This window comes from Pteronotus mesoamericanus, unplaced genomic scaffold (genome assembly GCF_021234165.1).
Source record: "Pteronotus mesoamericanus isolate MK-2021 breed Mesoamerican mustached bat unplaced genomic scaffold, CSHL_Meso_final contig_105, whole genome shotgun sequence".
Lineage (NCBI taxonomy): Eukaryota > Metazoa > Chordata > Mammalia > Chiroptera > Mormoopidae > Pteronotus > Pteronotus mesoamericanus.
The window spans coordinates 3,903,190-3,930,029 of record NW_026555006.1 but is presented as its reverse complement, the minus strand read 5'-3'; the positions used below and the strand labels follow the sequence as shown (position 1 = coordinate 3,930,029).

At 39.7% G+C, this 26,840-nt stretch overlaps 2 protein-coding genes across 2 annotated transcripts; both read left to right on the top strand.

The window, feature by feature from the left end:
* TXNDC12 (thioredoxin domain containing 12) lies at positions 1-25,280 on the top strand. The gene is made up of 7 exons (XM_054572998.1): positions 1-230; positions 12,568-12,628; positions 19,204-19,256; positions 20,017-20,090; positions 21,670-21,739; positions 22,426-22,509; positions 24,469-25,280. The coding sequence occupies exons 1-7, from the start codon at positions 134-136 to the stop codon at positions 24,546-24,548; spliced, it is 519 nt and encodes a 172-aa protein (XP_054428973.1). The 5' UTR covers positions 1-133; the 3' UTR covers positions 24,549-25,280.
* Positions 14,184-15,933, top strand: KTI12 (KTI12 chromatin associated homolog). Its single transcript, XM_054572993.1, is given in 2 exon segments — positions 14,184-14,213; positions 14,215-15,933. Coding segments are annotated over 2 exon segments (1,161 nt in total). The 3' UTR covers positions 15,346-15,933.
* Positions 25,281-26,840: the final 1,560 nt, after the last annotated feature.

Below are 26,840 nucleotides of genomic sequence, written 5' to 3'. Positions count from 1 at the left end.
CATCACTTCCTTCAGGGCTAGGGGAAAAAAAATCTGATAACGCTGAGGATTGGATTAAGCAGCTTTTGGGGACCGGCGCGGCCCTTCTGCTAGGAATCTGCTTCTGCTTAGCCCGTTGGTCCCTCGCATCACCATGGAGCTGCGGCCTCGTCTCGGGGCCACCTGTTTGCTGGGCTTCAGTTTCCTGCTCCTGGTCACCTCTTCTGATGGACATACTGGGCTTGGAAAGGGTCAGACCGCGTTCTTATCTTAATCTTAACTTATTCTGGGTCCCAAGCCTAGTACAACCCTCTTCTCGTCTTAACTCGACGGGCGCCCCCACCCCTCCGCCCCAGTTCTGTCTCTTGGGTCCCGCCAGATTCCTTTTTATATTCTCCTGCCGCTCCTGCGGTTTGAAGAAGATATCTTAGGGTAGGGAGTAGCGGGTGTGGGAAGTGATGTGATGGGTAAATTGTTCTTGGATTGAGGTAAAGAATGGCCCTAGCTCTTCGTAGTGCTTAGCGCTTGGTATGTCCTCAAGAACCGCCACCTTTGCTACTAGGAGAAATACGGCCTCCAGGGACTTGCATATCCAGAGAGCCTTGCCCTGGATCTGAAGATTCTTCAACTTAACCTCTTCCCCAAAGAGTTGGGTTACTGCCTCCTCCTTGCCCTGCGGGGAACAGCACCTGCGTTCCAAGAAGGGGCAACTGGTGCACAAGAAAGGGCTAAAAGAGGATAGAAGATCTAGTGTTAGAGGGCCCACCAACAATTGTCCCTCCTCTGGCTCAGTCAGTGTCTCTGAAGAAAATGAATTGTTTTTGAGGACTGAGGGGTCAGTGGTTATGAAGGGAAGATAGGAGATGTGATCTCCCTACTCTATCACATTACCTACATCTTCATTGAAACTCAGGGTTTATGCTTTTCTAAGTGGGTGAGTGGTAGCATTGATTCCCCTCCCCTTTCATTTTTTTGTTCTTACCTTACTGTATGGAATGACTCTGCTGCTATCTTAAATTCTATTTTTCTCTTATCCTCCCTATTTGTCCATTTATTGGTGTGTGATGAGATTGGGTGGACACTCAGTGTGCCTGAATACAGTGACTCCTTAATCCAGTAAGTAATTTTTGATCACTTATCATATTTGCAGGCACTGTCTTGGGCATTCCTGTTTTCAGGAGATTATATTCAACTCAGAGAGATAGAGAGTAGACACGTGAACAGATTAATAAGACAATTTCAGCTAGAGATAAGTGCTGGAAAGAAAATGAAACTGGGATGTAGTTCAAAGGCTGGAAAGGATGGGGGAATGGCATTACTTGAATTAGGAGGGTCAGGGAATGCTTCTCTGAGAAGGAGATATGTGGGTTTCCATCCCAGTGATGAAATTGTATGGTAAATTATACTGGGCCAGAATGTTTTAAATACTAACAATCCCATTTTAAAACAGATTACTGTGTATTTAGCGTAAAATTATAAGTACCAAGGGAGACAAGTATAGTGTTAGGAGTGTGGGTTTTGATCTGAGTTTCAATTTATTCTGCCACTAACCAGCTAAGAGGCCTACAGCAAGTTGCTTAACTTCTCAAAGCTTAGTTCTTCATCTGCAAAAATGGGCATAATAATAACTACCTCAGACATCAACAGATAATTTACTCTGTTCCAGTTATTCTGTTAGGTGTATGCAGCTGCGTGGAGGCCTGTATTCAGTATTTTTATTCCTTGTTAGACATGAAGCTGTGTGTGGTTTTCCAGTCATAATTGCTGTATAATGAACTACCCCAAAATTTAGTGGCTTAAAGAAGTCGTTTTATTATGTTCATGATTCTGTGGGTCAGGAATTTAAACAAGACATAGTGGGGAAGGTGTGTTACTTCATTCCATGATGTCTGAGGCTTCAGCTGAGCTGGTTACTTCTCCATATGGTCTTTCTTCAAGGCCTAGTGTGGGCCTCCTCACAGTAAGACAGCTGGATTTCAAGAGTGTGTGCCCCGAAAAACAGGTGGAAATGCATAGCATTTTTAAAAATCCTCACCCAAAGATATGTTTATTGATTTTAGAGAAAAAGGAAGAGAGAAAGAGAAAGAAACATTGATTGGTTGCCTACCATATGGACCCTGACTGGGACTGAACCCACACCCTACGTATGTGCTCTGACGGGGAATCAAATCTTTTTTTAGTGTGTGGGATGATGCCCCAACCAACTGAGCCACCCAGCCAGGGCTGTGTAGCATTTTATCATCTAGCTTTGCAAGTCATGTAGCATCACTTTCACTGTACTCTGTCTGGACCTGTTCAAGGGAGAGGGACATTAACCTTCTCACCCCCACATAGAGAAATAATGAGTTCACATTGTAAGAGTATGTGGAATGGGAGGTAGTCTGAAGACTATCAAGACAGGTAAGGAGACAATTACATCACACTGATTTGCACTGTGAGCAGGGGACACCAAGAAACTAGGAACATGTAAGAGGGCAAGTTGAGGCAGGGGGACTGTGTTGTGATGATTAAATTAAAAAGCAAAAGGCTCTTAATATTGTGTTACAAATTTAGAAAGTATTTAGTTAATGCCTATCATTAGGTCTTCCCCCCCCAAAATTTAATTGTTCCTGAAAGGAATTAGTATTTCAAGCTTTCATTTTGTTTGTAATTCTTGGATATGGATTCCTGGGAAATAAATTATAGCCTACCTACTTTACCTCCCAAAAAAGTGCTACCTAAAGCACTTGTTCACAAAAATCTTAATGAGTCAAATTTCATCCCAGATGCGTAAGTAGCTCTGGCTTGTTCCAGAAGATGGCTGGCAGTTTGCACACAGGAGAGACTGCATGACTACTGTTTTCATTAAGAAGAGGAAGTACAGTAGCTTGGTGTGAGTTAGCACTGGATAGGAATCAGGAGGCCTGTGTTTTAATACTGGTCAGACATATAGCCAGCTGTGGCCTTTCCTGGGTACCATTTATTAAATAAGAGAGTTGGACTAAAAATGATTCCTAAGAGTTCTTCCAGCTCTAACATTCTAACATAATTTTGTTAAATTCTCCATTTGCTAAAAGTTTGGACAATATCACCTATGGGAGGAAGTGTAATGAGTAACATTTACTGTACATTACTATATTCCAGGCACTGGTCTGTGCATTTTTCACACATTGGCTGGCTTAATCCTCATAGTAACAGTTGAGTTGGATAATATTCTTATCCCCATTTCACAGTTAAAGAAACTAACATGGGGCACAGGAGTCACGCAGCTAGTAAGTGTGGGCTACAAATCCCAGAGTCAGTGCTCTTAACAGGTACACCATTCCTATCTCTGAATACAGAAACTCCTTTAAAGATGTTAGAGCAGGAATGAGAAAGCTCTCAGTGGGGGCAGTTCATGTGCTCTCCTCCTGAAACCGAAATGGATGATTGTCAAGTCTCTGGAATAAAAATTAGGCACTGACACATATGCCGTGTTTACATTCCACATTGTGTCTTATTCACAACAACCCTATGGAGTAGATATTTTTGATAGCCGTATTTTTGCATTTGTGAAAACAGTAAGTGGCTGAACTAGAATTCCAATCCAGGTCTGTTTGACAACAGACAGACTTTATTCAGCCACTATGTTATTTTGCCTCTCAGGTACAGTGATCCCTGTTTTAGAGGCTTGGCTGCCAGCTCTGACACTTGACCTTTTGTTTTGTCAGCTGGGAGGGAGTGGATAATACTCTTCTGATGTCTTTAGTGTACCTCATGGGAATAATTTTAGGATGAAGGAAGTCTGATGTAGATGCTGTGCTTAGAAATGGTCACTTTCCTTATTTTCCTCCTTTTTAAAAAATTAATGTTGTTAAGGAAGGAGTTGCTGACATGGAAGCCTTGGGCTCACTTTGCAGATAACTGGCATAAATTAAGTGGCTGTGCAGGTGACACTCTAGGAAACTGGACTCTTCAGATGTACACGTTGGCATGGGCGTGAGGATGGGTGGTGTCGGGGAGTGGGTGATTTTAGTAACTAGATAAACACTGTGCACTTTCAAGTTTTTTCTGAAGGGAAACAAAAGGACCTAGATTTTCCAGATCTGAAGGCAGTGTTTTCATTCTGCTTTGGTGAAGTTACATTCCTTTATCCATTTATTCATTTAGTTTTTGCTAGAGAGGCAGTAAAGTGTTGTGAGTGGTTAAACTACAGACTCTGGAACTCCACCACCTAGGTTCTAATCGCAGCTCTGCCACTTATTGGCAGTGTAACATTGAGCAAGCTATAAACTTCTACTGCTATATTTGTAAAATGGGGGTAATTAGAGTTTCTACCTCATAAATTTACTGTGAGGATTAAAGAAGTCAATACATGTAAAAGTACGCAAAACTGCCTGGCATGTAATAAATGCCATGTGAATGTTAGTCACTGATGCTGTTATCATTATGTTATTGTAATTATCACTTAAAGTAACAACTCAAAAAGTAATGGTGGTGATTATTACTATTATGGAAAATTTCAGTTACTTTTTAATATAAATTTTCAAAGAAATTTTGTACATGTAGTGAACTGTTTCAAATTACACCTCTACACTTACTCTTAGGGATATGCAGTAAGGCAGTTAGGGAAGTACTGGAGTACCAGAAGCATGTTACCTAGGACTCAAGAAATGTAAATTCTGGTTGTGGCTTCCTTTGTGGTCTTGGATAGGTTCTGCCCTTTTCTAGGCCTTTGTAATATGAGAGGATTGGACTAACTGATCTCTTAAGTTTGAGCTCTTCAATATAGTAGCACTAGCCACATGTGACTCTTAAATTTTAAATTAATTAAAATTAAATGCATACAATTAAAAATTTAGCTCCTCAGTTGCATTAGCTACATTTCAAGTACTCACCAGCCACCTGTGGCTTGTGGTTACCATATTTAAGAGTGCGGATATGGAACATTTCCATCATTGCAGAATGTTCTATTGAGCTGCACTGTCCTAGGGGTTCTCTTACTAATAACCGCCTGTGACTGTAAGTTTTGTCAGTTAGCTTCTGAATAGCCCAAGTTTATGGAGAATTTTTATTTTACCTGATACTAATCTAGCCTCCCTGACTTTCTTTTGGCTGATATTGCCTGATATATATGTTTCGATCATTTTATTTTTGACTTTTATAAATCCTTCTGTTTTAAGTGCTCTTCTAAATATCATATAGGTCTTTTTTAAAAAAAACCAAAAGCTGACCATCTTTGTCTTTTAACTCTGACAAGTTCAGTTCTCTTATGTTTGTGGTGATTACTGACAGAGTTCATCTTATTTTTTTCATCTGGTTTCCATTGCTACTGTTTTTTCTATACTTTTTTATCTTTTTGTGCCCTTTCTTTGGGGGTTGGTTATTTGGTTTGTCTTATTTTGCTTTATCTCCTTTATTATCTTGGAAGTTGACACTCTAGTTCTTTTAGTGGTTACTCTTGAAATTTTACTTGCATACTTAACAAAATCTAACATTAATGTCTTAATGTTATTAAGAACATTTTAACTTCAGTCACTTCCTCTTGTAAGCAGTTTTTTTCTAGCACTTTTGTTCTTTTTTTAAAAACCCTACAAATTGAGCATTACATATTTTTATACAGATAATATTTTGATTTATCTACATATCTACCAATTTATTTGCTCACCATTCCCTGTATCTAGGCTTTCTTCTGGAATCACTTTGTTCCTGAAACGTGCCCTTTATTTATTTATTTAGTTTCTCTGGTTCTTCTCTTCTAGAGGACTGTTTTTTATTTCCTCATGTTTTTTCAAACCTCCCATACTTCTTCCACAATTCTTGCTCTCAGCTGGTGACCATGCTTCATACAGAAGACAGAAGAAATTAGAAGAGGCCTTTCAAAAATTGCACCACTACATTTACCTACCTTTTAGCACCAGTGTTCATACATTCTCCCTTTCCTGTCTTTGTTGGATAAACTGTCTGTGCTCCTAACAAAGGTTAATCCCTCTACTTGAGTGTCAAGTCACATGTCCTTTCACATACTCACGATATATATTTTTTTAATTTATTGATTTGAGACAAAGAGAGAGAAAGAGAGAGAGATGGAGACATCAATTTGTTGTTCCACTTATTTATGTATTCATTGGTTGCTTCTTGTTGGTGCCCTGACTGGGGATCAAACTCACAACCTTGACCTATTGGGATGATGCTGTAACCAACTTAGCTACCTAGCAAGGGCTACTCAAGATATTTTTTACTTTCCCTTCTCATCCTGTACCATCATTTTTCTACCATTATATCATTTCTGTCAACTTTCAATGACTTATACTTACCTCCCTATTGAATTAAAACACTTCATCAACTCACAGCTCCCTTTAACAACCTCCCAGACCCCCCCGACAGCAAAATCCATTGGAAGAGTTTTATGTACTAGTTCTCTAATTCTTCCCCGGGCCATCATGATGTGCTCCGATCATGCTTTCATCCTTATTCCTCTGTTGAAACTGGTCTTGTCAGTGTCACCATTGTTCTTCAGTTGCTAAATCCTGTGGTCATTTCTAATTTAACAGGAATATTGGAGTCAGTTGATCACCCTTCCTTCTTGAAGCGTTTTTGAAACACTTGGAATGTAGGACTCTGCGCTGTTGGTTTTCTGCCCTTCTCACTGGCAGTTCCTTCTTTTGGCTTTGGCTTGTTCTTTTTTATCTCCACTAACCTGTGGGTGCTTCAGAGCTCTTGGACTCCCTCTCCATCTATACTCACTCCCTTGGGGTCTTACTCAGTCTCAGGCTTTAAATAACATCCATATGCTCGTAACTCCTTTGAATTCCAGGCTCAGATATTCAGTTGATTAATTTAGCATGTCTAATTGTATCTAGTAAGCATCTCAAAGTGAACATATACAAATCCAAAATCTGTTTTTATCAAGATTTTATTTATTTATTTTTAGAGAAAGGGAAAGAGAGGGAGTCAACATCGGTTGCCTCTTTCACATGCCTCACATATTCCCTGACTGGGAATCCAACTGGTGACCTTTCTGCTTTGTGGGTTGATGCCCAACCAACTGAGTCACACTAGTGAGGGACAAATCTAAACTCTTAATGTTCCTTTCTAAAACTCACTTCACAGGGTAATGGCAACTCCATTCTTCCAGCTGCCCAGGCCAAAAACCTTAGATTCATCCTTATCTTACCTTGTATCCATAGCAAAATGTTTTTGACTTTGCCTTCAAGATATAGTCAGAATTTGAAAGTTATCTTACTCCCTCTACCACCACAGTTGGTCCAAACTGTCGTCATTGCTTGCCTGAAATGTTGTAATAACTACTTTACTACTCTCCTTTGCTTTTGCTTTTATTCTCTGCATTAGTTTGCTAGGGCTGCAAATTAACACAAACTGAGTGGCTTAAATAACAAATTTGTTGTGTCACAGTTCTGGAGGCTAGAAGTCTGAAATCAAGGTATCAATAGGATTGGTTTCTTTTGAAGGCTGAAGTAGAATCTGCGTCAGACCCGTCTCCTTGCATGTGGCTGTATTCTCCCTCGGTGCATATTTTTATATGGAGACCAGTCACATTGGGTTAGGGCCCACCCCGATGACCTCATTTTAACTCGGTCCCCTCTGTAAAGACTCTATTCCAAATAAGGTCACAATCTGAAATACTGGAGGTCATGACTCCTACAAGTCTTTTGTGGGGGGAGACAATTCAACTTGTAACACCCCCTATATTCTGTTTTTAGCACAGAAGCCAGAGCAATTTTTAAAACATAAATTACCTCATATTACTACTATGTTCAAAATCTTCCAAGAGTGTAGTAAAAGCCAGAGTTATTACGGTGGTCTACCAGGCTCAGCATCATTTGCTCCATCCCTTTCCTCTTTGTCTTTACCTCCTTCTACTTTGGAGGTTAACATTGTGTAGTGCTTAAAGGCAAGGAGTCTGGACTCTGACTACCTGGGTTCAGATCCTAGGTCCGATACTTAACTAGCTATGTCAGCTTGGGAAAGTTACTTAAACTTTGTACTTCAGTTTTCTCATCTGTAAAATGGGATAAATAAGAGTACCTACCTCTAAGGATGTTCTAACGATCAATATTTGTAAAGTTATACTAGCGGCTGGCATATTATATTAATAGCAAAAACTTGTAGCCAATTCTCCAGTCCCAGACAGCTCTAAGCTAGCTAGCTATTTATTTATTTATTTATTTAACAATGCTTGACGTTTCTTCTTTTAAAGATTTTATTTATATTTTAGAGAGAGGGGAAAGGTGAGTAAAAGAGAGGGAGAGAAATATCGATATGCGAGAGATACACGTACTGGTTTCCTCCCGTGTGCCCCCAACTGGGGACCCGGCCTGCACCCCAGGCATGCGCCCTGACCAGGAATCAAACCGGCAGCCCTTTGGTGTGCAGGCCAACACTCAGTCCCTTGAGCCACACTAGCCAGGTTTAAGCTCTTTAATGTGGTCATTTATTTAATCCTTACAGCAACCCTATGAGTAGCTGCTGTTGTTATCCTTATTTACAGCTGAGGAAACTGAGGTTAAGTAACTTGCCCAAAGTCACACAGCTAGTAAGCTGCAGAACTAGGATTCAAACTAGGTATAGAATCCATGATTTTAACCACTACACAGTACTGCTCAATAAATATTTATTTATTGAGATAACAAGTGATGAATACCTGATGGTGAAAAAATATCTTAGTTTTTCTAAAAATGTCTATCTTACCCTTGTCTTTAAAGGATAGGTTTGCTGGGCACATATTTCTAGGTTTGGAGATCTTTTTCAGCATTTTATTTTATAGATTGTATTTTACTGTCTTCTGATTTCTGGTTTGGTCCTGTTAGTCAAATTATAGATCTTTTGTAGGAAATGTATTATTTTTCCTTGAAATGCATTTAAGATCTTAGTGTTTCTGTTATTCTGCATTTTCACTAAAATTTAACTCTGTGTACTTTGATTTTTGTAATTTGTCCCAGGCATTATATCTTGTGCTTCTTATATCCGCACATTTCTGTTTTATCTTTGTTCTTGAAAATTCTTAGTCATTATCTTTTTTCTTTTTAAAAATGCAAATTTATTTTTTAAGTATGTAATATATTAACATGGTTTCATCCTTTAAAAAGTATGTATTTCCTCCTGCTCCTGTTCTCCTGTCACCCAAGTGTTTCACCCCAATGATATTATCTCTTCAAATAGGTCCCTTTCCCTTCTCATTCTGAGACTCCAGTCTTATATATACTAATCTGTTACTTCATCTACCTTATATCTCTTGGCCTCTTCTTGACACTTTTATCTCCTTATCTCTCTGTGTGGCATTTTGGATAGCTTCTAATCTATCCCTATACCTGTCTCTAAGTTCCTGTTTTAACCTATCCATTGTATTAGTTTTTAATAAATAGACTTTTTTTGGGAGCAGTTTAAGGTCTACAGAAAAAATTGAGCAGAAAATACAGAATTCCCATGTAAGCTCTTACCCCCCTATCTTCCCCCTCCCCCAGATTCCTCTACTATTAATAATCTTACATTTAGTGGTACTTTGTTACAATTTGATGAGCCAGTGTCAATACATTATTATTAACTAAAGTCCATGGTTTACATTAAGGTTCACTCCTTGTGCTGTACATTCTATAGATTTTAATGAACATATAATATGTATAATGAACATATGTATTAGTTTGTTAGAACTGCCATACAAATACCACAGACTCGGTTAAACAACAGAAAATTGTTTTTTCCCAGTTCTAGGGGCTAGAAGGTCAAGCAAGATCATATGGTTGCCGGGGTCGGTTTCGTCTTGTAGATGGGCACCTTCTTTGTGTGTCTTTGCATGCTTTTCCCCTCAGTATGTGTCTGTGTCCTAATCTGTTATTATAAGGACATATTAGATTAAGGTCCATCCTGATGACCTCACTTGAACTTAATTACCCCTTAAAACCCTGTCACCAAATACATGCCATGCTCTGAGGTGCTGGAGGCTGGGACTTCAACATAATTGAATTTGGTAGGGGAGACACGATTTAGCTCATAACAAGATGTATCGGCCATTACAGAATCCTAGGAAATAGTTTCTCTGCTATAAAAATTCCTTTTCCTACCTAGTCATATCTCCCTCCCCCATGAACCTCTGGCAACCACTGATCCTTTTCCTCTCTCCATAGTTTTACCAGAATGTCATAGCTGGAATCAGTCATTATGTAGCATTTTCATATTGGCATCTTCAGTTAGCAGTATGCATTTGTTTCCTCCTTGTCTTTCTGTGGCTTAATAACACATTTCTTCTTATCCCTGAATATCCATTGATTTTGTATTTCAACAATGATATTTTTAATTACTAAAAGTTCTATTTTTGTGCCTTTACAGATTTGCTTATTTTGTGTGTTGTTGAATGCCCATTTTTGTGATCCCATGTGTTATTTCTTTACATGTTCATACATAGTTATTTTTGTATTCTGTGGCTGATAATTCTAGTATCTGAAGTTCTTAGGGCTCTAATTCTATTTGTTCTTCTATAGACTCTTGCTTGTGCTGACTTTTTTTTATTACACATTTAGGTAGCTATAACTGTGAGTTCATAATTATTGCTCACCATTGGCTCTCCCGAAGACCTAAAGTGGGGAATGTTTTTCTCTAGAAAGGTTTGGCATTTGAATAATCTGGAAACTGGGGAGTTCTATTGACATGGAATCATTATAGTCTCTGACAGTGGAGTCTCAGGTTTGTTTCTCCCATTTTGCCACATATAATGGACGTTTGCTTTCAGGTCTGCCTTATCTTTCAGTTGTTACTCACTGTTCCTCGTCTGGTTTTAGTTTACGTTGTGTTTGTGTTTATTACTGTGAGTACATTTTGAAAGTCCTTTTTATCTAGGATTTCATTGATTGTCTTGTCTGGCATTGTGCCAAAGCAGGATTAAGTTGCCTGAGTTTAGGTATTGACAAGTAGAATGATGGGGATTACATTAGGTACCTTCTAATTCTTCTGAGCACCCTCTCAATTTCACTATTACTTAATCATTCACTCTTCAGGATTAGACTTAGTGCCCTAGGCAAGTGACACATTTTCTCTTGGCCAGCAGCCCATGCTTTTGGGAATAAAAAAGGATGATGATTAGTTTAGATTCTGTCCCCATGTGCTCATTTTAATGAGCTATTTATTTTTCTGTGTTAACACTGATGGAAATTTGAATTTAGTTCTGGGAAAGAAGGGCCTGGGAAATAGTATAGTAAATGAAAATCATAAAGTTGAAGGTTAAATCCCAGCTTGGCCATTTACCAACTATGTGTCCTGGTACAGGTTATGTAACTTCTCTGACCTTGGAAGTCTCAACTGTAAAGAATAATAAAAGCTGCTATTCATTTACTGTTGGTTTATACCTATTTTAGTGATGAGAAAACGGAAGTATAGAGAAGTTAAGTAAAAGAGGATTATTGTAAATTATTGCCAAATTTAAATGAGATAACAGGTGTGGCATGCCAGGCCTACATAATAAGGTGACCAGTAAATAACAGCATTATTATGATCATTAACATTTTCCAGATATAAAATTAAATCATTATGTTATGGCTGAAATAAGATTCATTGGCGAAATATAGTGCTAAGTGCTGAGGAAACAGGAGGAAGTAAGACAGATATGGTCCCAGCCTTTAGAAAATTCTCCTTGGGGAAATGGAGACCATGACATATCCAACGTTTACAGTTCAGCTTGGGAAATGCTGTCCTGGGGCAAGAATAGGGTGCTTTAGGAATCAGGGAAAATTTCCCAGAAGAAATGCCCTTTAGGTTCATATCTGAAGAATGAATTGGAAGTGAAGGTGGACGGAAAGACAGAAGGAACAGTGATTATGAAAGCTGGAGGGGAAAAAGTGCATGCTGCATTTAAAGAAATGAAAGAAACTTTGTGTATAGGATTTTAGGATAAGTATGGAAAGTGAGCCTGGAGAGGTTGGCAAGTGCCATATTCTGAAAGGCTTTGTAAGTCCTGCTACAAGAGTTTGACCTTCCTTTTTAGGACATTGGAAAGCCTCTGAAAAGTTTTTAGTCACCACAGATGTGATTTTAAAATATCATTCTGGCTGAAGTGTGGGGAATAAAAACAAAAATAGCTTTAAAAATATAGGCTCACTTAATCCTTACACCAACACATGGAGGTTATTATTATCTTGATTTTACAGATGAAGAAATTGGGACTTGGAAAGCTTACTTTATTCACAAAATTCACACATTTGATAGGGAGTGGAGTCCACACACATGAATTTCTGACTCTAAACTTATATTGCTATATTGTCTTCAACTAGTAATGATTTATTGTGACCTGCTTTATGTTTACTCTGTGGAAAATTTTCATTCATTCTTATATTATTTGCATACTCCTGTGTTAGGTTACAAAGCATTTTACAGACATTATTTAATTTCCTTAAAAACTATGAGTAGGCAATGTTATCTCCATTTTACAGGTCTGAAAAGTGAAACTTGAAGTATGGGACCGTCCATGGTCCCATACACCCAGAAAGTGGTGGAGCTGGGACTTGAACACCATGCTCTTGACAGAGGAAAGCCTTTTTTGTGGGTGAACATGCCATACTTCTTTCTTGGGTCTTTGCTCTTTGTTTATGTGTGAATGTTTATAAGACTCTTTCCTTCTAGGTTTTGGAGATCATATTCATTGGAGGACACTAGAAGATGGAAAGAGAGAAGCAGCTGCCAGGTACAAGATACGGTTTTAGGTTATGTATGCTGGTACAACACTTTTCAGACTTCAATTTAGCATTAATTTCAGGTGAAGGTCATGCCAAAGCAGGGCAAGAACTGAGTATTGCCTGATAACAACAGTATTATCTAACATCTAACAAGTGCTTAGTATGCACCAGTCATTGAACTATGTGAATTAGTTTAATTCTCATAATAACTCTTTTGAGGTGGATACTGTTGTTACCTTCATTTTGGAGATAAGAAAACTAAGGCACAGAGCACTTAAATAACTTGTCCAAGATGACACAGCTAGTAAGTGGTGAAACCAAGATTCAGATACAGGCATTCTGGCTTCTGAGCCTGCACTCAACCAGTAAACCATACTGCCTACTAGGCTCAAATTGAGTAGTCTCAAGTTCCAAGTAGCTTTAGTCTATGCACAGGAAACTGATACAAAGGGGAAGAAAAAGGTGGAACAGGAGAGAAACATGCTTTGCATGCATTAATTTATTTAATTCTTATAACCTATGAGGTTGCTTCAGCCTGTGAAATAAGAACTGTTATACAGGAGAGGAAATTGAGATACAGAATGGTTAAATAACTTGACAATAGTTTACACAGTAGTAAGTGGCAGAGCCAAGATTCGAGTATTCTCTACTATATTGTCCTGGAGGGATACAGAGACCCAATGTGTATGTGCACCTACTTTATATGTACACACACTTGCACAGAAACACACTTCTGCAAACTATACTGTTTGCTTTTGCTAGAACAGATCCTACAGCTTCATGGTTCTGAGTCTCACACCTGCATGAGTAGATTTAGCAAATAAAAATAAAAGATGCCCAGTTAAATTTGAATTTCAGGTAAGCAGTCATTTTAAATATTCCTCCTTTAATGTCTGAAGACAACTTATATTAAAAACATTTTTTGTTGTTTATCTGAAATTCAAATTTAACTAGGCATCCTTTATTTTATCTGGCAACCTTACCTAGGAGAAAAATTCCTATTAGTTTTTCAAGCTCTAAATCAAATGACTATTTCTAGATAAAGTCTAGAGCTATTTTTCTGGGCAGTATTTTTTCCCTTTTCTGTTATAACCTAATCTTTTGTACATCCATCCACCATTCATTAATAGCATATATTATTCTGCTTATTGGTGCCTAACTCTTCCCATTCAGACCCTTTATCTCCTATGGGGGAACTGTTTTATGTTACTCTCCGAATCCCCAAACTTGGAGATGTTGAATGATTGAAATGGTTATTGAATAAACAGTTATTGAGAGTCACTGGGGATAAGGATGAAGGAAAACTAGCACTTGTGAATTGTTTTCTATATGCCAAATACAATTGGCAATATTTCTGGTGGTTTTAGCAATATTTAATGCACATTAAGGCCCCATTAGAGATGAATGGGTAACGCCTTTGATCGCAGGAAGATAACACTCTGGTGAGGCCTATAACACTTGACTAAGCAGGAGATGCCATTCCAGTCTCCACCTCCTCTCTTAGAGAACAGGAACTGGGTCTAGTAACTGTTTCCATAGAAACAAGAGGTCCTTTAAGGGTCAATGGGTGGCGGAAGTTCAGTTTTCACTTCCGGGTTTCGTCGCGCTCACCGACAACCCGGAAGTTGGCGCTCGAGGCTGCGCTTGGCCGCGCCCTGGGAGGATGCCGCTCGTGGTATTTTGCGGGCTGCCGTACTGCGGCAAGAGCAGACGCGCAGAGGAGCTCCGCCGGGTGCTGGCAGCTGAGGGCCGCGCGGTGTACGTGGTGGACGACGCGGCGGTGCTGGGCGTGGAGGATGCGACAGTGTACGGCGATTCGGCTCGTGAAAAGGCGTTGCGTGGGGCTCTACGCGCCGCGGTAGAGCGGCGCTTGAGTCGTCAAGATGTGGTCATCCTTGACTCGCTTAACTATATCAAGGGCTTCCGCTACGAGCTCTACTGCCTGGCGCGGGCAGCGCGCACCCCACTCTGCCTAATTTACTGCGTACGGCCGGGCAGTCTGAACAGGCGACCTCGAGTGGCAGACGCGGACAGTCGGAGCCAGAAAGTCACTGTGAGTTGGCGGCCGCGTGCTGAAGAGGGAGGAAGACCTTTGACAGCGGGCACCGGTTTCCTCAGGGAACCAGCAGCAGTGGACTCGGTAGTAAATGGAGGAGTTCAGGCAGAAGTATCTAAGGAATTAGAGTGGGAGGAAACCAGGGAGCCAGATCTTCCAGCTCTCGTGACTGCGGAATTTGAGAAACCTGCAAAACATACGTCTAGTGCCTTTTACTCTCCCGAACTTCTGGAGGCTCTAATGCTGCGTTTCGAGGCTCCCGACTCTCGAAACCGGTGGGACAGACCCCTGTTCACCTTGGTGGGCTTAGAGGAACCATTGCCCCTGGCAGCGATCCGGGCTGCCCTGTTTGAGAACCAGGCTCCTCCACCTCATCAGTCTACACAGTCCCAGCCCCTTGCCTCTGGCAGCTTTCTGCACCAGTTGGATCAGGTCACTGGCCAGGTGGTGGCAGGACTGATGGAAGCTCAGAAGAACGCGGTCCCAGGAGACTTGCTTAAGCTTCCTGGCACCACCGAGCACCTTCGGTTTACCCGGCCCTTGACCATGGCAGAACTGAGTCGCCTTCGACGCCAGTTTATTTCCTACACCAAAATGCATCCTAACAATGAGAACCTGCCTCAACTAGCCAACATGTTTCTGCAGTATCTGAGTCAGAGCCTGCACTAACCAGAGTGGGATGGGAGAACGCCGTGACTACTTGTCTAACCTCTGCTGCACAGTATTTCTTTGGGAAGAATAATCAAGGCCTGCAGAGCATATTGTTGTGTGGTACTAGAACTATTGTGACTGATTGACCCTTTGCATAATGCCTCTGTGTCAGGCCTTGAGTTTAGGACATCCTTTGAGACTAGAAAGAATGGAGAACAACTTGAAGGATCTTGGCAAATTTCTCCAGAGGACAGAGCTCAGATGGATCAGGCTGGCTTAGATTGGGTTCTACTTGTGATAACACACTCCTTTGATTTCCTCTCTCTGAATCGTCGGAGAACGGAATGTTTGGATTAATTGTTTTAAAACAATTGTGAACAGAAACTGAAGATGGCACAGCTCTGCGTCTGCAGTGGCCCTTCTTTCATACCACAAATAGTTTTTGAGTATTGTACCTAAACTTTTTGCTAGTCTCTGTTCAGGGGTATGGATTTAATGATAAATGGTTTCTGTCCTTGGGAAGCTTTGATTCTAGTGGAAGTGAATGACATAACCATTAAATTATTTCATCTAATAAAATCTTTTAGAAGAAGAGAGTTGACTACAATCTCTTGCACTTAATGTAGCAATGTTCTTCGTGTAATTTATTTTTAAAATTATTTATTTTTAATGTATGTATTGATTTTAGAGAAAAGAAACATCGATTGGTTGCCTCCTATACTCGCCCCAACCAAGAATTGAACATACAACCTAGGTATGTACCCTGACCGGGAATTGAACCCCTAACGTTTTGGTGTAGGGGATGATGCTCCAACCAGCTGAGCCACACCGGCCAGGGCTTCATGTAATTTATTTAATGTGACATTTTATTTTATTTATTTTTTAATCCTTGCCCCAGAATATGGTTTTTAGAGAGAGTAAGGGGGAGAGTGAGAGAGAGAGAAACATCAGTGTGAGAGAGAAGCATTGATCAGTTGTTTCCTGTATGCACCGCAACCAGGGCTTGCACCTGTAACCGAGGTATGTGACTGTGGTGGAACCCACATCCTTTTGGTGTGGGAGGCGATGCTCTAACCAGCTGAGCCACCCAGCCAGGGCTATTTAATGTAACATTTCAGATACACATACAGGTGGACAAAAGTAGGTTTACAGTTGTGAGTATGCAAAACAGTTATCATTGTATTATTTATTTGAATTACAACTGTAAACCTATTGTTGCCCGCCCCTATATATTACTGTTGTGCCTTAGGCTGAAATAGTATTTCGGTAGTGTTTAGTAAGAGATGAGTGATTATAATTTATATAACTTGTGCTTCATTCTGTATTTCAAGGCAAATGTAACTTTAAACTTGTCTTTCTTTTATTGATATCAGTAAACAAATGATAGATACCTGTCTTACCAGTGCTTATGATTTTCAAAGATGAGTTCAGTGGTCTTTGCCCTTGAGAAGTTAATTTGGTGGGAAATACAAATAAACAGATAACTATAGGATGTGAAGGGTTGGAAGTTAGAGGGTGATAACAGAATGCTTTGAGAGCCCAGAGGAGGAAAAAACTACCTAGCTGTTGAGAGAAGGTGGCTTTGCAAAGGCCTCACAGAAGGATTAATATATGAACTGTCACTCTAGAAAAAGGGTCAGCAAAGTGCCAGAAGGCTTTGTGGACCATAGCATCTTTGTTGCAGCTTACCAGCTTTGTCATTGTAACACAAAAGCAGTGATAGTACAAAGGTGTGAGTGTGTTTTAATAAAACTATGTACACTGAAATGTGAATTATATTTAACATACCACAAAGTACTATTCTTTAGACTTGTTTCAACCATTTAAAAATGAAAAACATTTGTATTGCATAGCTCTACAGAAGCAAACAGTGGGCTTGATTTGATCTGCTGATTGTAATTTGCTGATCTCTGTTTTAGAAGGCTTAATAGTAGTTTGCTTGGGAGAAAAGAGAAAGCAAAACATTCTGAACTTCTCTGTGAGTGCATGGAGCTGTTAAAAGGATGGGTTTCCTTGGTTGGTGATACATCTTTTGCTTATCCAGCAATGTGGACCACCTTTTGTTTCTGATACATGAGAGAGGATTCCTGTGTGAAATAGAGGTTTGGACTAAGAAATCTCTTAAGTCTTTTTCCAACTTTCATTCTCTGATTCTAAGTTAATTAATTATTGGTTAAGTTGGGTATAAGCCCATGAATTCTGGATTGCCATTTTAAGTTGAAGTAGATGATACTGGCCCGAAAACTCACTGGTTTTGAATTCAGACTTAAGAATTAGTAAATTGCAGAATCTAGATTTTATGTGGTGAAATATATAGGCTCTTGGGAATCCAGTTTTCTCATTTTTGTTATGAAACCATTAGTAATATCTATTTTAGGATTATTGTAAGGCTTCAAAGCACACAGCACAATGTTATATAATAAAAATAGCACATGTTGGCCATTATTACAGCACCTAGATCCCACTTCTTACCTAAGCTTGCCCCGCTCATTTGTTTTGTAAGCTTTTAGAGGTTTTAGAGGCAGAAATCCATCCGAGGTTTGTAGTAGGCTTCTGATGAGGAGCCGCATAATTCATTTGACATTTCTTAAATTGGATTATGTATATTTAGAATAGTGTCCAGTACATAGTAAATGTGATATACATGTTTGCTATAATACGATTTTATATGCCAGATGTAGGGGATGTAGAAACAGCTGAGTTCCTTAAGGCAGCTCCAAGTCTGGTGGGGTAAGAAGGGTAAATACAGTAAATACGAGTACTCCAGTAGTGTTGTACAGTGTATGATAGTATGCTGATATGGTGGCTGGATGAAGGCTGCTTACCTAGGACCCTCTTGCAAGTCGTCACTTGAACCTTAAGAACTTAAAAGAGTTTCAACTGACCCAGACTGGTTCAGATGGATTATGTGACTCATCCTAAAAAAGAAAAACATTTTCTCCTTCCTGATTATAAAAATTACACTTAATTGTTGAAAAATAGAAAGTATGGTAAAATCCGCAATCCCACTATCCAGGGATAACTGCTATTATGCTTTGGTACATTTCCTTCAGGTTCTTTTTTCTGTACATATTTGTATAATTAAAACCAAACTACACATAGTAATTTTATATTCTAGTTTATAATTTAACATCATACCTCTCTAGCTGGTCTGGCTCAGTGGATTGAGCACTGGCCTGTGAACCAAAGGGTCGTCAGTTCAAATTCCCAGTGTAGGGCACATGCCTGGGTTGCAGACCAGGTCCCCAGCAGGGGGTGCGCAAGATGCAACCACACATTGATGTTTCTCTCCCTCTCTCCCTCCTTTCCCCTCTCTAAAAATAAATAAAATCTTTTTAAAAAATTATACCAATGGAAATTTTTATTAACATTTTAATTTGATGTTTTCTTCTACAGTCTTTTCTCCCTAGGTTGATTTGTTGGGTTGTTTGTTTTCTTTTTTAAGATTTTAGTTATTTATTTTTACAGAGAGGGGAAGGGAAGGACAGAGAGAGAGAACCATTGATGTGTTAGAAAAACATTGATTGGTTGGCACTCCCCCAGTCAGGGAACAGGCCCACAATCCAGTCATGTGCCCTGACCAAGATTTGAACTGGCAACATTTCGAGTTTGCAGGACAATGCCTGAACCACTGAGCCACACCATTCAGGACTCTCTCTGACTTTAAAGCCCGAATTTGCAAGGTTGCAGGAATGTCAATTTATCAGTAATTTTGTTATAATAATGTTATTGAATAGGTTGTCTTAACATTCTCCCCTTTGAAAGCATACTACACGAATTCTTTGTACATTAATCTTCGTGGGTTGGTCATTTTTAATAGGATAGATACCAAGAAGTGGAATTGCTAGATTATGATTTCTTTATTCTGTTTTTAAGTGGATTGCCCTTGATGGTGATTATCCATAAGTCCTGGTGTGGAGCTTGCAAAGGTAAGTGAAAATGATCAAACATCAGATGTATTCTTAAATAGTAGCATTTAAAAAATATGAGCAGTGACTTTGGCCCAGTGACTGCTGATTGCTTTAAGGAGTACCAAAGAAATATATGACAGATTCCCTGCCCACAAGAAATTTGCGGTTATATTTGCAGGGGGTTGGAAGGTGAGGCAATTAAGTAAGAGTATGAGATTAAGTGCTACAGTAGTTCTGTGGACAGTAAATATCAGAGGAAACTGAAATGTACAGAGAGAGACATGAGAAGTTTAGAAAAGTCTTCCTGGAGGACTTGAGAAGCAAATTAGAACCAAGATTATCTCTGTAGCATGTTGTTCTGCTATACCACCCTGCCACTTTTCAGTCAGGCTTTCTGCTTTGGTTCATTGTGCTATACTTAATAAAGTTCTAGTTAGAAAAGGAGTATAAAATTAGTATAAATAATTCATGTAATAGTATATATACATTAGTGGTATTGTTACTTTATTTTTCAATAGAAGTTATTGAAATCTGTAAAAGAGCAAAATATAATTTTTTCTTTTGTATATCATTATCTATATTTTATAAGTGAAGTAAAAGCTTTAGAGAAATCAAGTCAATCACTCAAGGTCACATAGCGATGCAAGTAAGTGGCAGAAATGAGACCAGAATTCAAGTGTTCTGATTTAAGGGTTAGTTGTATGAATTAGCTCAGCAAATTAGAGTTTGGAATATAACAATGATGTTTTCTTCTATTACAAAATTTTTTTCCCCCTAGCTTTAAAGCCCAAATTTGCAGAATCTAAAGAAATTTCAGAACTTTCTCATAATTTTGTTATGGTAAATCTTGAGGTAAGACTTCTAGAATTTCTCCTTTCTGTTAAAATCTTGTCTTTACTGTTTTAGAATTACCATTATTAATGGTATAAAATATTTAGCAGAGTTGGCTGCTTGTATGTATGTATTTTAACATTTGACGCTTAGACTTGTGTCAGATATGGTAGAAAGCCATCAGCCTCTACTTGTGGAAGGAAGTAGGAGAGGTGGGATTAGATAAGATGACTGAATTTTAAGGTTTCTTCATTCTTAGTCTATGATTATGACATGTTTTTACATCTTTGTGTAGCTGATAAAAAGGTAAAATCACACAGGCAGGCCACAGTTTCCTGCAAAATGTGATTCAGTTGAAAACCTACTCTGTCCTAGGCTTATATGTATAGCCTTCTTGTTTCTTTATTAGATATCCTTCATGTACTTCACATAGATTAGAGGTCTTAGGTTCCCAAATCAGCATATCAGATCTTAGAGTTAGAAGGGCTTTTTAGGCCATTTATACAGTCCCCATTTTACAGAAAGAGCATCTTAAGCTTGAAGGAATTGACTTAGTAAAGATCACAGAGCCTATTAAGTGATAAGAATAGGACTGTGGCCTGGTTCTGCTGCTTTATACTCTTCAAATGTGGGATGCTTGGATGCGCTGTGATAATACTTCTAGACCTAAATTTCTGTAAAATAACATTTACTTAAACATAGTACTAGAAATTTTCTAAACACATTAACAGGTAAAAGTTGAGGCAGCTAAAGGATTATTTTTTATAACTGGTGGGTAGCCTGAATGCTAATACACCTCACTCAAGGCAAAGTTATATTATCTGAAGAAAGAGCTCCATTCAATTTCTAAAATGGGGACCACTCCATAAATGACAAAATTACTCTTGATTCCTATGTATATGAACTCCTTGCCATTTTCTGTGGTTAGTTAGAATCACCGCTCAGAGGAAACAGAAATGTCTTCAGTGAGCATTCTCCAACTTCGGAGATTTTTAAAAAGAAAACTGATTATGTGATCATATCTCCTGGGAGGACTGTAACTTCACAATTGTAGCTAAAACATCAGTCTCATTAATTCATGCCTTCAAGAAATACTCTGCAAGTCAGTAATGTTTTGGGAATTAGCAAAGTACAAAAAAACCCGCCCTCACTGGAATTACCCATGGGGACCTGAATATGGGGAGACAGACAAACATCAGATGGTGGTAAATGTTATGGCCGAAAATGAAGGATGGGGGATAGTTTGCAAAGATGATTTTCAAAGAAGGTAACATTTGAGCAGATTTGAAGCAGAAAAGGGAGTGAGCTGTAAGAATAATGGGGGGAGTGGGTCCAGGCAGAGGGTAAAAAGGACAAAAGCCTGAGTTAAGAGCGTGCCTGGCTTGTTTAATGACAGCAACAGCAAGCAGGTTAGTGTGCTTGAAATAGACTGAACAAAGGTTAGGGCATGAAGTTAGAGAAGTACCCAGGTGGCAGATCACATAGGGCCTCATAGACCACTGAAAGGACTTGGGGGCTTTACCCTGAGTGAGAGGAGAAAACACTGAAAAAATTTGAGGAGAGAGGAGACATGATCTTATTGAAGGTTTACACTTACTAGGATGAAGAGGAGCCCAAGGACGAAGATTTCAGCCCTGATGGGGGTTATATTCCACGAATTCTTTTCCTGGGTAAGGCAAGAGATCTTAACCTGGGGGTGGTCCATGCTGTGGAAGGAGAGAGAGATGAATCAAGACACTGATTCCACCTAGTAAAACCATACTGGGATGGCTAAAAACAAAAACACATAATAATTAGTTTCAAGAGAGTGGGGGTAGTTCTGAGTGCCAGAACTTCAAGTCTGAAGGAAAGATTTTCCTATTAACTAACTCCTTTTGTGAGCAATGACAGTATTGATTACCTGTTTATTCATTCAACAATCATTTGTGCATCAGCTGTGAGTCTAGCATTATGTGAGGCATTCCAGGAATACAGATAAGCCATAATTCCTACCCTGGAGACCATAGCGCAGCAGAGGCAATGGAATACCATAACCAGACAAATGTCTTCCCGGGAACAGTTTTATAGAAGACACTTAATGACTACCTAATCTTTACCTAGCATTCTGCTAGATTTTATAGGGGATACAAGTAAAAATACAGGATTTCATTATTACCAAACAGAAAAGGAACATTTCAGGAACAGCACATGCCAAGATGTGGAAGAGGGGTGTTGCAGTCAGGAAGCTGCAAGGAGTTCATTGTGACTACGACATAAAACAGGGAGTTGGGTGGTGAGATAATGGGCTGCAGAGATGGGCAGGTTTGAAGTACCTCTCATAATTATTGCAACCCCTGTGCCATTTTGTCTACAATAGATCCCAGTGGCAAGGTGCGTCCTGAAATTATCAACGAGAGTGGAAACCCCAGCTACAAATATTTCTATATCAATGCTGAGCAAGGTATGGTTATGTTGAAGGAGAAGAGAGTGTTGCTAATAGCTTTCACCAGAATGAACCACATGTAAGGTGTGTGATGGGAAACTCAATTCAACATGTTAGCTGAGCATCTCCTGCAGGACTAGCTTTTGGCTAGATCCTGTGTAGAATATAGGAGAAAAATAAGACTGACCTCCTTCCTTAACTACTTACAGTTCAGTTGGGAGCTAACTGATCCACAGGAAACTGGAGAACTGAGGCTCACAGAGACAGTCACTTGACCATGGTCTCATAGTTAATATGTCACAGAGCCAGGAGTTCAGTCCAGAACAGTTTTTTTCCCTCTGCATTAATATTACTCTTCTTGTAAGAATTCAAAGCAGGGGTATGAATTAGCTATTAGCTGCTCAAGTCTAAAAGGTTTTATAGATAGTAAACTTTAACTGGACCCAGAAGGATAAGAATTTGTCCCTATGGATAGATAGGAGAAGGACATTTCAAGTTACAGAATGAAGGTCAGGGGTGGTGGTGGCCAAACATGGAGAGTCTTGAAGGCTTGCTAGAGGAGATGATGACTTAAATTAGTCCTGAAGGATGAGACTAGCCCTCAGAAAAATGCAAAAAGCATATTCTAGGAAGAACAGCATCAGCACAGGTGAAGGAAGGTTGAAGTCCTAAGACAGTTACACTTTTTTCCCCCTCTGATCCTTGTGCAGTCATTCTAGGTGCAGGGGTTGAAATTCACACCAGTACTGTCCCTGTTTTCCTTCTGAAGTTCCCTGTACCACATGTAAAAGGGGGTTCTTTGTTAAGTTGTCATGTGTCCTCATTGCCATGCTACCAGGTTGTTGATCATTTTATGTTTTGAGTCCTTGAGACTGTTAATTTCTCAAATTAGAGAGAGGAAAGAGATCTGGAGAGGTTATCCATACCATCATGTCTTCTTTACCCAAATGCAAATTACTGGTGGTTGGTATGAAAGGGAAATTTTCTACATGAAAAAGAGCTGCTGAACTTTAGGTCCCCAACTCTTGACCCTTGACATTCACCTTTCCTTTAGAATTTCGTCTCTGTTACCACTGCCATCTCTACCTTGGTATCATCCTTTAACACATTAACCTAAATGTGGACACGGACCTTTGCCTGAATCCCATGTGGCTCAACTAACATGACACTGGGACATGCAAACCTGTCTTTAAACAGAAGGGAAGTGACAAACTATATACTACCTGGCTCTTACCAGGTTATAAGCTTGCTTTCTGAGATTCACAGACTGGGTCAGCCTGACTCCTGGCCTGCCATTGTGTAGGGAGCCTGTATTAAAAGAGCTGCCCTCCTTGGAATCTAAATCCACAAGAGGGACCCTGTGAGATAGACATGAAGTTTCATCTCCCATCTCTCCAGGGCCTTCTTTCTGGTTTTTGTCTTTCGCCTGAGAACTTGGCTTCTTCCATATATAGTGGCTACTGGGAATGACCACCTCCTTCAGCGAAGGCCATCTCCCCTCACAGCACATGCGCACACTCACATATCAGTGTAACCTGTAACCTTGACAGGAAATAAAATGAACATTCATCCAAAAGATATAATGGGGGAAGTAGGAAGATATTTTATATTCCTAGTGTCAAGTGAACATGTACAGTCTATGATGGGTTCAACTCTAATCCTGGAGGGTAAGCAAAGTAATTACTAACAGTTTTGTAGCACTTGATGTCTTATAAAAACACTTTCATTATCCATTCTCATTGCCTTTTTACAATAATCCTATGCAAAGTAGCATTATCTCATTTTATAGATGAGGAAACAAATTCACAGAGGTAAAATGACTTCCCAGGGCTAAAATCTAGAACTAGATCTTGACTCCAGATCCAGTACTCCTCCCATATTTCTCTTAAAATATAAAAATCTATATTGGTTGTCAGATGTCAAGTATTAAAGCTCTACTTCATACTCTCCCCCCCCCCCCCAACGTTTATTTCACAGTTGTTCAGGGAATGAAGGAAGCTCAGGAAAGATTGACGGGTGATGCCTACCAACAGAAACATCTTGAAGATGAGTTGTAACATGGATGTATCCCTTCTTTCATCAAAGTTAGTGTTCTGGGAGGAAAGCAGCAGGATAAATGGACCAGGAAACCTTGCTCCTTCCTGCATAGGAAGGCGCTCTCTCACTGTGGAAGAGTTCTGCTAACAAGCTGGTCTTCCTGTTTGTGGATCCAGCAGCATGTGGCTGACTTCCTTCTCTTGCCCCTCTGACCTAAGTGTCTATTTGTCATTGAATGTAAGGGTCAACACCTTTTGACACAAAACTTGAGCCATTTGGAGGTTTACTCCTCGCACTTAAGTATTTGAATCTTTTTCCATATCCTCCCGCTTTACTCACCTTGGTGGTGAAAGGAGACCAGGAGCATCTTTTCTACAATGTTAAAATTGCAGAAATTGCTAATCATTTCAAACAACAAATTCTGAATGTAAATGAGTAATTCTGTCCCCACCAAGGAGACCACCCTGATTCTTCTCTTTTTCTCCTGGGAATGATTTAAGCCTTCTTTCGGAATCCCTACAACTTCCTCCCCCTGCCTGGGCTTCCCTGTGTGCACACCTGTGTGCAGTAATGGCTGTGTGCCTGGCCTCAGCCCAGCGGGAAGCATGCTTTCCCTGTTACTTTTGGAGGAACTCAAACCTTTAAGCCCTAGGCAGAGCCATTTTTGTCAAGTTGTCAACTGTATTTTTGTACTGGGGTTAACTAAATAAATAAATACTGATTGTACCGTTAAACTTCAATAAAACTTTAAAAGGCAATGTGTTGTGATGACCGTTTTGTTATTGGAGAATGGAGGGAGGGATGGAGATCAGAAAACAAACTAACCTTGAGGGCTTAATCTAGGATTCTTCCCACTCCTGCACCTTCCACATTCAAATGGGCCCTTAGAGGTCATTTCTTCTTTTTAACAGTTGAGTTCCCTCCATCCTCACTATCACTGCTTTAGCACAAGGCCAGGCTTTTTCTGTTTTCTAGACTATGCATTGTGACAGCCTCGTAATTTGTCTACTACCAATATTCTCCCCTACAACCCATCCTCCCTGCTTTCCAAAATGCAAATGTGACAATGTCACTCCTGTTTAAAACCTCGCCTGCCACCTTCAAGATAATAGTATTAATAGTAGGAACCACTCATTGTGTGCCACGCACTCTTCTAAGTGCTCTGTGTGTGTTATCCCACTTTGCCTCTGGTTCTGACAGCCCTGTGAGAAAGTTACATTATAATCTCCACTTTACAGAAGAAGGATTTGAAGAACATGATAAAACCAAGGCACAGGATAAAGTCAAGATTTTCACCATGGACTTCTAAGAAACTGCCTACAGTTCCTCAACTTCATTTATTCCCATTCATGTCTTTGCATTTTGTGTAGTGACACCAAATGGTTTCAAGTTATGCTCACAACATGCTCTTTTATGCTTTTATATCGGCTTGGGTAGTGTCCTTTGCCTAAAACTTCTTTTTACTCCTTCACATTTTGAGCCACCTCTTCCAGAGTCTTTCCTGGCCTGTCTCCTGAGGATAAAATGTCCCTTCCCCAATGCATCTGTCGTGGCTTCACACCACATACTGTAGTTACCTATTTGTACATTTGTGGCCGATACCAGGCACCTATGCCTCTAGGGCAGAGGCTATTCCTCAGTTTTGTGCACCAAGGTCACAAAACAATGCATATTCAAGTGAATTGTCCCTCTCTGTGGTAGGTTCTTTTCATTTATTCTTTTCATATTCCATCAGTGGTCCTATGGGAAGGTATTATTAACCTCATTTTATGGAAAAGAAAGCTTTGGAGATGGAAGTGACTTGCCTTTAGTTTCTAGACTAAATGCTGGATTCTAAACACCTCGACATTGCATTACCTTCTTTGCGTTTCAAGGTGTAACTCAGAACAGGAGTTTCCAATCTGGGGAACATAAAGACTTTACAAGACATACACGAGCACAAAAACTAGTGAATTGATATCCAGATCTTCATTTTCCCAAACTTTTCCAACACTCCTCAAAAAATTAAACAATTACTCCATCACTTCCACTTTCAAATGGGTCCCCCAAAGAATTGAATGCAGGGACTCAGAGAGATACTTGCACACACATGTTTATAGCAGCATTTTTCACAACAGCCAAAAATGGGAGCAACTCAAGTGTCTGTCAATGAATGAATTGATAAATAATGTGTATAAATACAGTAGAATGTTAGTTACCTTCCTTTCAGGGTAATTTCAGCACCAGGGTACTGGTCAGTTCTGAGAAGATGCAGTACCTATTTGGAGCACAAGGTGGGGTATAAGACAACTTTTGCAAAGGGTGGGCCAACT

Excerpts from the sequence above, each read along its gene's own strand:
- TXNDC12 (XM_054572998.1), top strand. The coding sequence starts at position 134 with ATGGAGCTGCGGCCTCGTCTCGGGGCCACCTGTTTGCTGGGCTTCAGT. Across the intron at positions 20,091-21,669 it reads TTGTTATGGTAAATCTTGAG|GATGAAGAGGAGCCCAAGGA; the intron begins GTAAGACTTCTA and ends TACACTTACTAG. Across the intron at positions 22,510-24,468 it reads CTATATCAATGCTGAGCAAG|TTGTTCAGGGAATGAAGGAA; the intron begins GTATGGTTATGT and ends TTTATTTCACAG.